Source organism: Neomonachus schauinslandi, chromosome 14 (genome assembly GCF_002201575.2).
Source record: "Neomonachus schauinslandi chromosome 14, ASM220157v2, whole genome shotgun sequence".
Taxonomy (NCBI): domain Eukaryota; kingdom Metazoa; phylum Chordata; class Mammalia; order Carnivora; family Phocidae; genus Neomonachus; species Neomonachus schauinslandi.
In genome coordinates, this window is record NC_058416.1 from 64,970,950 (window position 1) to 64,985,607 (window position 14,658).

General features: G+C 60.2%; 1 protein-coding gene across 1 annotated transcript in view; it reads right to left on the reverse strand.

Annotated features, from left to right (window-relative positions):
• Positions 1-343: 343 nt before the first annotated feature.
• Positions 344-14,658, reverse strand: part of RTN4R (reticulon 4 receptor) — a 26,396-nt gene continuing 12,081 nt past the window's right edge. Inside the window, exons 2-6 of the mRNA XM_021690876.1 lie at positions 6,507-6,647; positions 5,307-5,384; positions 5,002-5,122; positions 2,230-2,292; positions 344-1,743 (exon numbers count right to left, since the gene is read on the reverse strand). Of these exons, the coding sequence (XP_021546551.1) occupies positions 344-1,743; positions 2,230-2,292; positions 5,002-5,122; positions 5,307-5,384; positions 6,507-6,647 (1,803 nt within the window). The remainder of the gene's footprint in view (positions 1,744-2,229; positions 2,293-5,001; positions 5,123-5,306; positions 5,385-6,506; positions 6,648-14,658) is intronic.

The window sequence follows — 14,658 nt, forward strand, 5'->3', positions numbered from 1 at the left end:
GGCGGGGCTGCAGCCCAGGGCCCCCATGCCTCTCACTGCCTACAGCGCCCCAGCCCGAGAGGCCACAGCATAAGAAAAGATCTCTTTATTCCACATCGTCCGATATTTTTACACAAGTAAAATAAAATGCATATCTCTATATACCGCGATCCGGGTGGGAGGGGGCGTTCTGGAACAAACGCTGCCGCCGCACCCTGTAAACATGATGGGGTGGAGATGGGGTGGGCGGGCGGGACGCGTCCATCAGGGAGGGCCTGCCGCCCGGTGCTGGCTGGCGGTGCCCAGGGGACCCCGTATGTACACACACCTGACTGCTGAGAAAGGCCTCCCGCTTGGTGGCTGGTCAGCAGGGCCCCAGCACCGTCCACAGCGCCAGCGCGAGGCCCAGGGGGGCCAGGCCGCAGGCGAGGCTGGGCAGGGCGCCCGAGGCCTCTGCATCCGCAGCGCCGACGCCCCCACCGCTCGCCTGGCCCAGACGGCACTGGCCACGGGTGCGGTTCCTGCGGGAACAGCCTGGCTTCCGGCGAGGGCCCGTGGTGGGGGGCCCTGGTGGCTCGGAGCCCTCGGGCCGCATCCCGGTCAGCGGGGGCTCAGCCGAGCCGGGCAGGGTCCCGAAGGGGGAGTCGTTGATGTGCCGCGGGCCGGAGCTGTTGCCTGGCGGGCTGTCGCCGGATGGCACACGTCCCTTGAGCGCATTGCCGGCGGAGGCCGGGCTCCCCGCCTCCAACACCGAGGCCTTGTCCGCCGCATCCGGCTGGCAGCACTTGGGCAGCCCCAGAGGCTCTTCGTCAGTAGGCCCGCCGGTCCAGAAGGGACGGGAGGGCCTGGCAGCCACGGCGCAGCCCTCCAGGTTGGCGGCGGCCAAGCGCTTGAGGTCACGGCCGGCCAGGCGTGGGGGCAGGCTGCAGGGCAGCTCGGATGAGGAGCCCCGGAACTGCTGCAGCCAGGCCCAGAGAGGCCGTGCCCGGCAGTCACACACCCAGGGGTTATCATTGAGCCGCAGGTACTGCAGGGCCCGCAGGGGCGCCAGGGCCTCTGCGGACAGCGCCGAGAGGTTGTTGGCAAACAGGTAGAGCGTCATGAGGCGGCCGAGGTCACGGAAGGCATGCGGGTGCACGCGGGCCACGCGGTTCTGATGTAGAAGGAGGCGGTCGAGGCTGTGCAGGCCGCGGAAGGCGCGCTCAGGCACGCTGGGGATGCGGTTGCCGTGCAGGAAGAGGTGCGTGAGGTTGCCCAGGTCGCGGAAGGCGTCGTCGGGCAGCGCCTGCAGCCCGTTGTCCTGTAGGTAGAGGTACTGCAGGGCGGCCAGGCCACGGAACAGGCCAGGGCCCAGCTCCTGCAGGCCGCAGCGGTCCAGGTGCAGTGTGTGCAGGCGGCTCAGGCCATGGAACGTGGCGGGGTCCACGGCACGCAGCTGCGGGTTGTCGCTGAGGTCCAGCTGCTCGAGAAGGGCCAGGCCGGTGAAGGCAGCCGCGTCGATGCGGGCCAGCGCATTCGAATGCAGCCACAGGATGGTGAGGTTGCGGCAGGCGCGGAAGCCGGCCGCGGGCACGTGCACAATGCGGTTGCCGTGCAGGAAGACGCGCTGGCTGGCGGCTGGGATGTCAGTGGGCACGGCCTGGAGGCCCTGCTGCGGACAGCTCGTCGTCACCTTGGGCTCGTTGTAGCATACGCAGGCCCCCGGGCACGGGGCGGCCACGCGCCACGCCTGCAGCCACAGCACCCAGGCCAGCAGCTGGCTCCCTGTGGGCAGAGGAGGAGGTGGTTAACAGGCAGGGGGCACCGTGAGGCTGGGGGTCATGCTGGAGCCAGGCTGGCCCCTGGGATCAGTCCTCGGGAGGAGCCTTGAGCCGGGCCTAGGACGTGCTGTCACCCCTGAAGACTCAGGTGCTGTGACCCCTGCTCCACCTGCCACATGGAAACGACTTGGCTGAAACCTGCCTGGGGAGTTCCACGCTCCACACTGAGAAAGCTCACCTGCAGATGCCCCACGCCGCCCTGCCCAGCGCTCAAACATACAAGCTGACAGGCTCACACCAGCCGCTCGAGGTTAGCGGGGTCACTACCAAGGCCCATATGAAGCCCTCCTGAGACGGACACTCATGCCTGCAGATACCTTCTCAGGACACCAGCGAGCGCCCCGGGCCTGTGCCCTGCCCCACTGGCCTATCAGCTGAGGATCAGGCCGGCTGAGCTCACACAGAGCCGAGGCTCACTCCCAGGCCTGACAGGCAGCCAGCTGCTGGGCTTCCAGCAGCTTCTGCAGCAGCGCCTCCTGAGAGCCCTCCCAAGCTGCAGGAAGGGAGGGGCTGTGGCCCAGACCCTGTGCTCTGTGCAGGCCCCCTGCCCAGGCTCCCGGAGCCCCTGAGGCGCCAGGGCTGCCCGGATTCTGAGGAGGCCTCACCACTGCAGAAAGCCGTGCTTTAATGAGGAAACCGCGAGGGCCTTAGAGCCGGGAGCCACAACCCCCAGCAGCCCTCCTGTAGGGGGGTCTGGGTCCCACCCACACGACACACAAAACTTACAGGCACTGTGGGCTCCAGAGCAACTCTGTTCTTACAGGATCAGGAGCCTGGGTGCCTGAGGGCAGGGTCAGGAGGGCAGGCAGCAGCAGCCCCGCCCGCCCTGCGAGCCCCCTCCAGGCAGGCTGCTCCCTCCTCCACACATCCTGACTTGGCATGGAGCTCCTCCTGCAGCCTCCTCCCTTCGGCCTCATTCTCTCTGCTTGATCTCCTCCCCGGGTGAGGTGCTTACTCCTTTCCAGCCAGTCGATGCCTGCACAATTCCTCATACCACCCCGCCCCTGCCACCATCTCGAGGCCAGACACACACAGAGCCTCACCGAAGACCCTATACCCCTGGGGCACTGTATCCACCCTGGCTTCACCATCGGGGCCACACACCCCAATATGAAGCTCTCTGCCTATCATCCCACCGTTAGAGCCCCCCTCTTTGAATGCCAAAGGTTCTTTCCTCCTTCAGGAGTGAGTCTATTAAAATGTGAATCCCCCTGGGAGGGTTACGGCTTATCAGCTAACACTTGAGTTATCAGCTAACACCTTCGTTGACAGCTAACACCTTTCCTGGCAGTTAGCTAAGAGCAGGATTCTGCAGACAGGAGGCCGGCTAAGTGCTGGGGCTGGAGCCAGGTGGGAGGAAGGAGAGGACCACGGGCCACCTTCCCCCACCCAGACCTGTGACCTTGGGGGCCCCCCACTCATGCTGGGGCCCTCGCCACACTGGATCCTCTCTGTCTGGGCCGGTGCCGATGCATGCCCCAAGCCCAGAGCCCTAGCAAGGCCAGCATGTTCAGTGGTCATAAGGAAGGTGCCCTCCTGGACTCTGGTCCCCAGGATAGGCACCCACATCCTGGGGGCTCCTCTGTCTCTTGTGTTGTCTCAGCCTCCAGGGCGGGGCCATTTGTTAGCTGCCTGGTACCTGCAGCCCCAGGATGGGGGTCCAGAGAGGCAGGCCTGGTCCAGAACTCCCCAAACCCAGGACACCCTTCCCCGGGCTGGCCATGCACAGGAGGCTGTGAGGGGGGCCCCCTCAGCCTGCTGTTCTACTTAAACTGCTGACATCCTCTTCAGGCTCTCTCCTTACCGGCCTTCTCAGGAAGGTCGGGCCTGATTATGCCTCTCACCTGTCACCGGATGTAACGATGCCTATGAAAACAGCGCTTCCTGTCCCCGAGGACTCACGGAAGAGGAAGACGTGGGATGGGGTGGGATGGGGGCCCCGGGTACTCACCAGGCTGGGCTCTGGACCTCACCACCAAGGATGGCCCACGTCACCAACCACGCTACGTCACAGCAGTGCCAATGTCCTCAACCGCGCCCTGCCACGAACTGGGCCACGCCACCAACCAGGCTATGTCAGCGGCCACCCATCGTGACCACGCCTGCCACATCACCCCCTGAGCGGTCCGGCGGCTGCCAGGCCCGAAGCCGTGGTCTGGGAGCTCGGCTGGTGTCAGGTTCAGCGGACCTCGCCAGAGCCAGCTGCTCCTCCAGCCTCCAGCCCTCCCCAGCCTGGGCCCCCAGGAGGCTGTGAGCCACTTGCTTGGAGTACCCCCACTCCAAGAAGGGCCCAAGTGAGGCTCTGGGGCCGAGCTAGGCCGTGGGGGCAAGCGGCAGAGCAGCTGTGTGGCTCAGCGCTGCTGGGAATCGGCATCAGGCACAAACACGGCTCTGTTCCCGCTGAGCCAACTGCTTTTCAGAAACCAACTTCTGAGGGTCGGTCCCCTTGCACGGGCCTGCTGTCAGGGCAGCGGCCAGCGGTGGGCTCTCTCCTTGCTGCAGCCACGGTAATTGGCTCCAGCCCGGCCCCCCTTGGGGCCTGCCTGCTGGTATCCATGGCAACCCCTCTGCTGAGCAAGCAGAGGGGGCATCTTTTTAGGAGATAATCAAACCCAACTTTGCGACCTGTGTTCATAGTCACAGCAGGGGCCCTAGGGACACAGGAGGCCCTGCCAGGTTGCGGGGATGGTGATCCCTAACCCCACCCCAGGGACTGGACCCAGTCACTCATCTGACCCCTCTGAACCCTAAAAAGTGCCCCCGGCCAGCCATCCGGTCCCCCCAGCCTGCCCCCAGCCTGTCCTCCTAGCCCATCCCCTCAGCCCCACCTCCCACTTGTGCCCAGCCTCACTGGGTTCCTGTCCTCAGTGAGCATTCAGTACCAGCTCGCCTCCAAACACATGGCAAGAAAACAGCCCCGCCACAGCCCTGGCTCACGCACGGGAACCGCAGCAAGGCACACTCCCACACCAGGCCGCCTGGCCACCTGAGCTTCGCACACACCCAAACCAGTGCCTCTCCTGCCATCCCTGGGGCTGATTCTTGCCTCCTCTTTCCTTAGGCCTCAGCTCAGAAGGGCCCTGTCAGGGGTCTTCCCCAGTGCCCCTCTGCACCCCCGTGGAGAGGCCCGTGGGGTCATGGGAGGGGCTCCCCTCTCAGCTCAGGTCTGCCTCAGGAGCGGTGGGGATGACACAAAGGCCACCGTTGGGGAAGGACGGGCCACTCCTGCCCGGCAGGCTGTGGAGGGAGGCGGTGACTGGATTCTGCTCAGGGCCTCTCCCGCTGGGGCAGCCGAGGAAGCCCGAATGAGGGCTGATGCGGCCCTGGAGCCCAAATCCCATCAGGCCTGGGTGTGGTCCCAAAGAGCACCTGCAGGGCGTACCCTGCCCCATCCTCTGGGCGGCAAAAGGCCCGGGTTCTCCTTCGTGGTCACTGCAGGGTGTGGGGGGAGGAAAGGGGAGGAGTGGGGAGGGGAGCCAGGAGGGGCGGAGGCTTCTGGGGACTCACCGGCAACCGCAGGAGCCAGTGGGCAGGCGGGCAGGCGGCTGCTGAAGTCAGCAGCTCGGGAGCAGGGATTGCCAGAGGCTGCAGGCGCAGGGGAGGTCTTTGGGGTGTTTCCTGGCCTCTACTTCTCTCGGGGCTCCCCTAGCCTGGGCTGGGCCGACGTATGCAGGGGTGCAGCTCCGTTGAGGTGCTACCGGACACTTGTGCCACCGCCCGCCACCTCCAGCCCATGAGGTCATGGATCGAGCACAGGGCTGGCAGCCTTGGTTGCCCGAGGGCACTGGCTCCCTGCTGCAGTGGGGTGGCAGAAACACCCTATTCCAGGGGGCAGTCCGAGAGCCTACCAGTTGGCATGGAAGGCGTGAGTCAGAGCTGCTTCAGAGTCCATTTTCTTTATAATATCACAAGCCCATTTTACAGATTAGGAAACTGAGAGAGAGAGTAGTTAAGCCCTGGACTGCTCCCACCTGGCGATGGTCCAGGAGGAAGGGTGGGAACGAGAAGGGGCCACGGTGCCACCCAGAAGGGGCCACACAGGAGGGGCCATGTCCAGCCAAGCCAGGAATGGAGCCCAGGCTGCGAGGGCGTAGGCAGGCACCAGGGGTACCTAGCTCCCTTCTGTGCCATCTGGGGCTGGGAGGGGACATCTCCCGGGAGGCTCTGAGTTGCTGCCTGTCCCCCCCTGACCCCCCCCAGGAGCCTGGGGTGAGTAGGCTGCGAGAGGGGGGCCGGGCAGCTGCAGCACAGCCGGGACGTTGGCCAGCTCAGGACCCTCTCGATCACCGGGAACGTCCCCAGAAGGGTCACGTCCCAGACCACAGTTACACGGCAGAACAAGAGGTCACAGCTCAGCACACCAAGGCCAGAAATAGCTCTGGGCGGGGGTGGAGGGCTGGGGGCCTCCACACACCGCAGAGAGTCAGGGCACCCCAGCAGTGCTGTACTCACGCTTTCCTGTCCCGTGCCTGCTCCCCACCCCCGCCAGCCCTCCACCAGTGACTGGCTCACCCCCCACCCCCCACCGTCCATCTGTCCCCCCCTCAGTCTTCACTCCTTGCTCACACTCACCTCCCACCTTCTGTCTGTCCTCCAACCCATAGACGCACGCAGGAGGCAGTGTGCACGCCCTTGGCGTTTCCTAGGCCCCTTCCTTGGCTCCAGGGGGTGGAGGGTGGCAGCAGCTCCCCGGGGCGGGCAGCCCACCCCTGAGAGGGCCTGCATCTCCCGGGGGTGTGTGGCTGTCAGCCCCTGCTGCCGGTCATGCCCCTCAAGGCCCCACTCCTTATCGATCTTGTCGGGGCAGTAGCTGCAGGGGCAGGCCAGGTCGATAACAGGCAAGGTCACCTGCCAGGGAAGGAGGGCACTGGACCCAGGGCTGAGCAGTTCCAGCAGGCCACACTGCATGCACCAGGGGAAACTGAGGCCCAGCATAGGCAGAGGGAGCGGGAGCAGCCTCCTGAATGCACTCAGTGCTCAGGTGGACTCAGGGCCAACAGAGGTCTCCTGAATCCTCCTTGGGACCTATTTTATTTTCCTATTTTACAGGAGAGGAAAATGAGGTTTGGTAGGGGAAGCCACTTGCTCACAGTACCAGGTGTCTAATCTGGTTTTAGACACCAACCAACCCCATGGTGTCTAATCACTAAAAGGCCTTGCTTGGCAGTAGAGAGTTAAAGCTCCCCCGTCCCCACCTTACCATCACCCCCACCCCTGAAACCCAAGCTATGTTCCCGCTTAAAATTTCCAGCTAACACGGCACCTGGGAGGGCGCTGGGTCCCTTTCAAAGCAAAGAAACCAAGGCTGCCAGGGGAGGGGACTGGCCCACTCGAGAGCTGGAGGTCTTGGCTGCAGAGCTTACACTAAGGGTGTGTTCCTGAGGGGATACCCCACGATAGGGGCCACGCTGGACACTGTCAGTGTGAGACCCGGCTTATAACACGTATGGTCAAGGAGCAGGCTGACCATCGGTGGTCGCCCTGCTGCATGGCATGTGCCACATGGGGGATTTAAGGGACCATGGAATCCTGACCTGGCCCCAGACAAATCCATCCTTGGTCAAGGGTGGGCTGCTGGACCAGACGGCTGGGAACCTCACCCTGTCCAGCCCATGTTTCCACCTGATGCCCACCTCCCTTGGCCCCCACCCCAGGGAGCCCCACACTGCGGGCTGATGATGCTCAGCATCTGGAGGCTCTGTTCACCTGAAAATCCACCCACAGTGCAGGACACACCCCCCTCGCTCCAGGGATTCAGCCAGCATCCCCTCCCTCACATGGGGTGGGCATCCCCTACCCCCCTCCATTAAGACCACCAACAAACACCCACTGCCTAATTACCTGGGGAACCTGTCTCCACAACCACTCATCAGTTGGTCCCTCAACTAATTCAGTCTGGCGGCCAGCATGGGCTCAAGTCCCCAGAGGATGTTAATGAGGAATCAGCTGGTGGCCAATATGGCCCTGCCCCACCCCAGGGGGGCCAGCTCAGGAATGGGGCACTCCCACTACCACATACCTGCCACCATGCCCATCTGCCCTCTCTGACCCCTTCCCACTGCCAGCTCCTATCCAGGACTGGGCGCCTAGCCCCCACCCCGATACATCCCACCTCCTCCCAGGGCCCTGCATCTGATACCTACCAGAAGCTGACCATCCCTGTGAGGCCCAGAGCATCAGCCTCCAACAGGGCAGACACAGTGCAGGAGTGCACTCTTGGGTGCACTTAGAAGAATGCACACCTGGGGTGCATGCTATAGTCACACCCACTGAGGGTGCCCGCTATAGAAACACACACTCGGGGTGCACACTGTAGGAACACACAATAGGGATACACTTTTGGGCCTTCGGCTGCCAGAGCCGGGTTGGGTCAGGGCACAGTGGGTGAGTCGGTCAAGTAGCAGAGGGTTGCTGTGATGAGGCCAGACAGACACGGGGAGCTCTTGCCAGGAAGCAGGGCTGCAGAGGGTCTGCTCTCTTCTGTGGTGGGACAAGACAGGAGGGCGTGTCCCCACATGCTCCCGAGCCCTCGGCACTTGTCAAAACATCACCGACAAGGCAGGCCGGTGGCCTCTGTAAGAGTGGGATTTATTCTTCCCTCGCCCTCTGGGATCAGCCAGTCCCACCTCTCGGCCGTCTGCCTCGGATCAGCCCTAGTCCTGAGGGAGCAGCTGGATTGCAGCCTACCTGAACTGTCCCAGGACAGCCGAGCTCTGGCAAACACCCCTGACCAGGGCAGTCAGGCCTCGGGGAGGGGTGTAAAGAATGAAGGGCGCTCAGGGGCTTTGTCACTACGCTGGAGTGCTGGGGATGGTGGGGGGGTGGGGGGCAGCACCTGCTGAGACCATGGAGATGTCCATTGGGGGCTGGTGAGAACCCCTGGACAGAGACAAGTGGGAAGGGCCACGGGGTCTGGCCCTTTCCAGGGGACGAGGGTTTCCAGAGGCAGTGATGAGATGCTCCCATCTGGGTCACCACCGGCCAGGGCACCGTGTTCAGGTGACCAGAGTGAAACCCTTGTCTGAGCCAATGGGTCCTCATGCCTCCTATTCTGTCGGCATCTGGCAAACCAGCCCACCAGCCCACCAGCCGCGACCTGTCTTTGTAAATAACAGGTTATCCGCATATGGCCACACCTGGGTGTTTATTGTGCTGCTTTAGCACTACCACCGCTGAGTGGAGTAGTCCCCACACACAGTGTGGCCCACAGAGCTGAAATTGTTCAGGATCTGGCCCTTTAGAGAAACAGTTTCCCGACCTGGCTTGTGATTGGAGCACACAGAGCACCTGCTGCCACCCTCACCCTCACAGTGGTCCTGCAGAGGTCGCTTGAATCCCCACCTAACGAAAAGGAACCCAAGGGTCAGAGAGGGCCACACTGCTGCGACCACACTGTTGGGATGGACAGAGCCTGGTGGCCTCCCACGGGGCTGGAGGGAAGATGACCCCCAAATGGTGTGTAGGTCAAAAGAAACACAGTGATTTTGCTAAAGAGGCTGTTGAGGGGCTGGTGATGGAACACGCATTAAAGAGGACACTTAAGGGCGCCTGGGTGGCTCAGTTGGTTAAGCGACTGCCTTCGGCTCAGGTCATGATACTGGAGTCCCTGGATCGAGTCCCGCATCGGGCTCCCTGCTCGGCAGGGAGTCTGCTTCTCCCTCTGACTCTCCCGACCCTCCCCCTTCTCATGCTTTCTCTCTCTCAGTCTCTCTCTCTCAAATAAATAAATAAAATCTTTAAAAAAAGAGGACACTTAAAACACTGTCGAACAAAGCTGGCTGTAAGGAGGATGTCCTCAGGCTCTGGGGTGGTGGGGGGAGGCACTGACGCACACGGCACCTGCTTGTGCTTCAGGAAGACAATCTAAGGGAGGGGTGGTCTTGGGGTCTCTGGGCCACAACCCCCTCCATGCCAATCCAACAGCACCAGAACCCTGTGCCCTCCTCTAGGGGCTCTGTGGCCAGGTCACACTGAGGGCAGCTTGCTGGCCCACTACCATCAGCCTGTCCACTTGGGCCGGGAGGAGGGGACACGGCAGGTCAGGTTTGATGCACTTCCCAGGATGTGGGACAAGGTCCAAGCCTCGGCTGGCAGAATCTTCCCATTTGAGAACAAAGAAAAAGTACAGGTGGGATGACTCTGTCCAGAAAAGGAGAGAGGCATTGAGTGTAGGGGCCTCCTTGCAAGTAGGCTTCCCTGGACCATCCTGTGGACCTCTGGCCAGAATCTTGAATGGAAAGGCCCATGATCCTTGTCACCACCACCACCACCATCATCATCACACCGGTCATGTGCAAGGTCCTCAGATCACAGACAGCTCAGAACGAGCCTGGGACCAACCTGAGGCCATTCTGGAGTGTAGCCAGCCTCATACAAGGGTGGGGAGCCCCAGAAGTGGGTGAGCAGCAGGCCAGTGTGGGGTGGACACCAGACACCGCTGAGCAGGGTTGTGGCCCAAGGATGCCCATTCCAGCCTTGAGGCTGCGCGGGGCTTGTTGGCCAAGCACGTCTCCCATCAAGGCCCAGTCAGTCCACACAGGGCCTGTACCAGGGGACAGGGAGGGAGAGGGGAGAGATAGGACCCTTGGCCTCCCTGGGACTGCTCAAGGCACAGACTTCCTGAGGTCTCATGACATTCCACAGCACAGCAAGGGGATGACCATCAACCCTACTCCTCAGACAAGGGCACTGAAGCCTAGTGAGGTGAGGTGACCATGCGTACCAGCTGAGGCCAGGGGACAGGATCTAAGAACCCCTGCCACTGCCCCAGATACCAGAGCAGGCCCTGAGCCCTAGAGACCCATACAGCAGAGGGGCAACTGTTGAGCGCACCCCCATGCTCTGGGCTCCCTGACCCCTACTGCACCTCATCCTCAGCCCAAGCCTGTTGTTCCCTGGGCTAGTGGGCCCTGGGGTCTGGTGGTCCCAGGCTCAGATGTGGCTCTGTAACCCTTCACGGAGTGGCTGGGGATGCTGCTGGCCAGCTCTGGGTCTGTGTCAACACCCATGTGGTGAGGATGACAACAGGCTAGCACCAGCCTTTCCAGGGCCCTGAGATGCCTCCAGCGCTGTGGCTGGTGTCCTGCCTCCCCAGGGGACCCTCTGTCAGCCCCATCTCAGGTGAGGAACCCAGGGAGATGAGGCCTATAACTCAGAGGTGGCATCCCAGAGCAATACTGATTGGTTGCCTGGTCTGACGGCCCTGCTTTGTCCAGGAGAGGTTGCAACCGGGCGGGAGGAGGGGAGAGGAGGAGGGCCCAGCAGCCAGGCTGCACACTGTAAGCATGCCCAGAGCCATTTCCCCCACCCCCGCCATCAGGCTCAGCCTCAGTTGTGGGAGGAGGCTCCCAGACAGACCTGTGCAGCCCAACTTGAGGCATGAGAGATCGCTGCCTGTGCTCAGCATGGCCTCAAGTTGCTGCTTCTTCTCAAGGAACATGGACACATACTTGGTGGTTCTCCTCCCTGCCCACCCACCACCTGTGCTAGAGACAAGTGGTCACCCCCCCTCCTCAAGAGCCAAGATGATGATGATGAAGTATGTATTATCAGAAGGGCAAGGACCAGGGAGATAGGGCTGCTCCCCTGGAGAAACACCCAGAGAAAGTGTCTCCACCATGGGCTTCTGGGGGAGCTCAGGGTGACTACTTCCTGATCACACCAAACCTGCCAGTTGATAAGCCCCACTCTCAACAGTGCTTCCCTAGAACACATGACCAGAAAACCAGGCATCTGGAAAAGACTCTAATGCAGACAAGAGGGAAAACAACTCTAAAATAAGCAGAGACAGTGCAGGGAATAGATAAAAATTAGGAATAAAAAATCTAATCAGTGTCCTCTCAGGGATAGAAGGAGATTTAAAACAAGAACAGGGTGCTATGAACAAGGAGCCATCAGAAAACACGAAGAGTACCTGGAAGTTAAATATAGAATTACTAAAATTACCAAAAAAAAAAAAAAATCAATAGAAGGGTTGGAAAACAAGGTCAAGGAAGTCTTCCAGAAAGAAAAACAAAAAGAGAAAGAAAGAAAAAAAAATTGATGAGATTCAGAAGACAAATATAGGTCAAATATCTGAAAAAACAGAGAAAATAAAGGAGAAAAAATTTATCAAAGAAATAACACCAGAAAATCTCCCAGAGCTGAAGACCCAGCCCTCCACTGGGCAAGTAAGTGCCTAGCACAATAGGTGACATTCACAATGTGATTTCAGTCCCCTGGGGGTGAAAAGAGGCCTGAAGCTCCAGAGGGAAAAGCAATGTGGCATCAGACCTCTCTAAAGAGCACTGGATGCCAAGAAGATAACAAAATTGCAATGGCTTCAAAATTCTGAGGGACATCCTTTTCTTTCTTTTTTTTTTTTTTAAAGATTTTATTTATTTATTTGAGAGAGAGAATGAGAGAGAGAGAGAGCAGGAGAGGGGGGAGGGTCAGAGGGAGAAGCAGACTCCCTGCCGAGCAGGGAGCCCGATGCGGGACTTGATCCTGGGACTCCAGGATCATGACCTGAGCCGAAGGCAGTCGCTTAACCAACTGAGCCACCCAGGCGCCCGGGACATCCTTTTCAACATGGGATTCTGGATCAGGCCAATCCAGCCTGAATAGGTTTGCTAACATATGAGGACTCAGAATGATTCTTCACTGTGAATTCCTTAGAGAGTTAGTTGGGGGTGTGCTTCAGCTAGAACTAGGATATAAACCCAGAAAGAGGAAAATGTGGGGCCCAGGAAACATTGGGTGATGACAGAAGTCCTGGGCAGTTATGAGGGGACCACAGCATGCCTGGTCCATATGGAGACAGCAAGACAAAGGCCTGGGGTCAGACCTCCCTGGAGTTAAATGAGACACCCAGTAGACCGCCCGAGGTGGAGAGAGAAAGCGCATGAGGGTAGTAGATGGGACAAGGGAGAAAAGACACAGTCAGCTATAAACTCCAGGGAAACCAAAGGCCATAGAAGAGCAGAAAGGTCACCAAAGTAAGTACCCCCTGCTCCTCCAACCTGGGGTGGGGTGGTGAAGGGCATTTATATGACCTGGGTTGGGAAACACTGGTTATGAATTTAACTGATGGTAGTGAGACACCCACACTGGGAAGTATGCTAGGGAAGAGGGGGCTGGGGTAGGAGCCACGGAAATAATGAAGGCAACCACTAGGAAAAACAGGGAACAGAGCAACAGTGGCTGCCTTCAAGGAGGAATGGGGGCTGGGGCAGAGCAAGCCAATTCTCAGACTAGCCCTAAAGGACTGGGTGCAGGTTTTAACTTTGAGCAAGATATGGTTGACCATTTTATCTTTTCAAAATGACTACATATTTTGCACTGAAATTTCAGAAATAGAGATAAATAAAAAAGAGAAAATAAAGTGTGTCTGCCCGACAGTGGAGATGAATGTGGTTTAGAAGCAGGCATCTCTGAGGGCCAGGAGGAGAAAGTGGGCCTGTGATTGCTTGAGCAGCATCTCCATGGCCCTGAACAAAGCTCTTTGGCACCATGCTCAGCCAAGGGTCACCGAGGCTGTTCCCCATCTCTGGGGACACTCTGGGCTCTTGGCTCTAGAGGCCTCTACAAGTCAGACACTTGACGGGACAGCTTCTGGCCTGAAAATTCAGCAGTGTGCTCAGACCTTCCACATCTGGACAAAGCCCCACCCCAGCTCCTTCTCATCTCTGCCCAGTTCACAGACCTGAGACCACCCACTACAGACTGAGGACCCCCAAGAACAGGTGGCCCAGCAGGTAATCCTGGCAGGGGGCTGTGTGCACATGGGGCCTCAGGAGTGGGGGTCTGTGGCCCCTGGGGAGGGCTTGCCCTGACCTTGGCCTAGCGCAGACCTCCCTCGGCTTCAGTGAGAGCCCCAGCTGCGTTTCTGCCACCGAACCCGAGGCACATAGGCAGGGGCGACGTGAATAAGTAATTGCTCTTTTATTAATGAGTGATAAATTATTCCTATATGATTGTGTGTGATAACTCGTCCTTATTTGAAATCAATTTAGGATGGAAATTGTTGGCGGCTTCTCACCAGTGAGGGTGGGAGGACCAGGTGCCGCTGCCTCCTGGAAAAGCAGGTCAATGTATTTCGGCTACTTCCTGAGGCTGATGTGCCAGGAGCTGGCATGTGGAAGGGGGTTGGCTGCCTTGGGGGCGGGGGCTAGGGAGGGCGGCCTTATTCCTCAGCACCTGCCCCTGGGACCTGGGAGGAGTCAGGGTAGGTGCTCCAGCATGGACTCTCCCCACCTCCAACACCTGCTGGAAGTTCCAAAAGGGGCCCAGCCTACCCCACCAGACCCAGGGCACATATGTACCCTGGGCCAAAGAAGGGTCAGGCTGGGGGAGCGGGGGGAGGAGCCCCCGAAACCTCAAGCCCTGCCCCCATCCTCATTGCCTCCTCCCCCAGCTCAATACACAAGGGTCTCCGGTGTAAGCCCAGGCCCAGGTCAGACAGACTTGGTCCCCCCCACAGTGCCCCTAGCTGGCTGCCAACTCCCAGGGGCTCAGCGTGCTTATCTGTTGATCTGCGTGAGGAGCTGCACACAGCAGACACTGAACAAAGGTGAGAAAGACTGCACTCCCGAAGGCCGCACCCCGCACACTGACCCTGCGGCCTTCGTGGCCCCACAGGGCCGGGGGAGCCCCACGAAGAGGCGGAAGCAGATGACCAGAGATCAGGATGCCTTTGGCCCATGCACCAGAGCTGCACCTCTTTTGGGAAGTGTGTACTTAAAACTCTGCAATGCACTAGTCAGGTAGTCGCTGCCTCGCTCCCAGGCCAGGCTGTGCCCACCTATCCCCACTCCTGCTCCTCCCCAGCTGCCTCCCTGCCCCCCCCCCCCCCCCCCCCCCCCCCCCCCCCCCCCCCCCC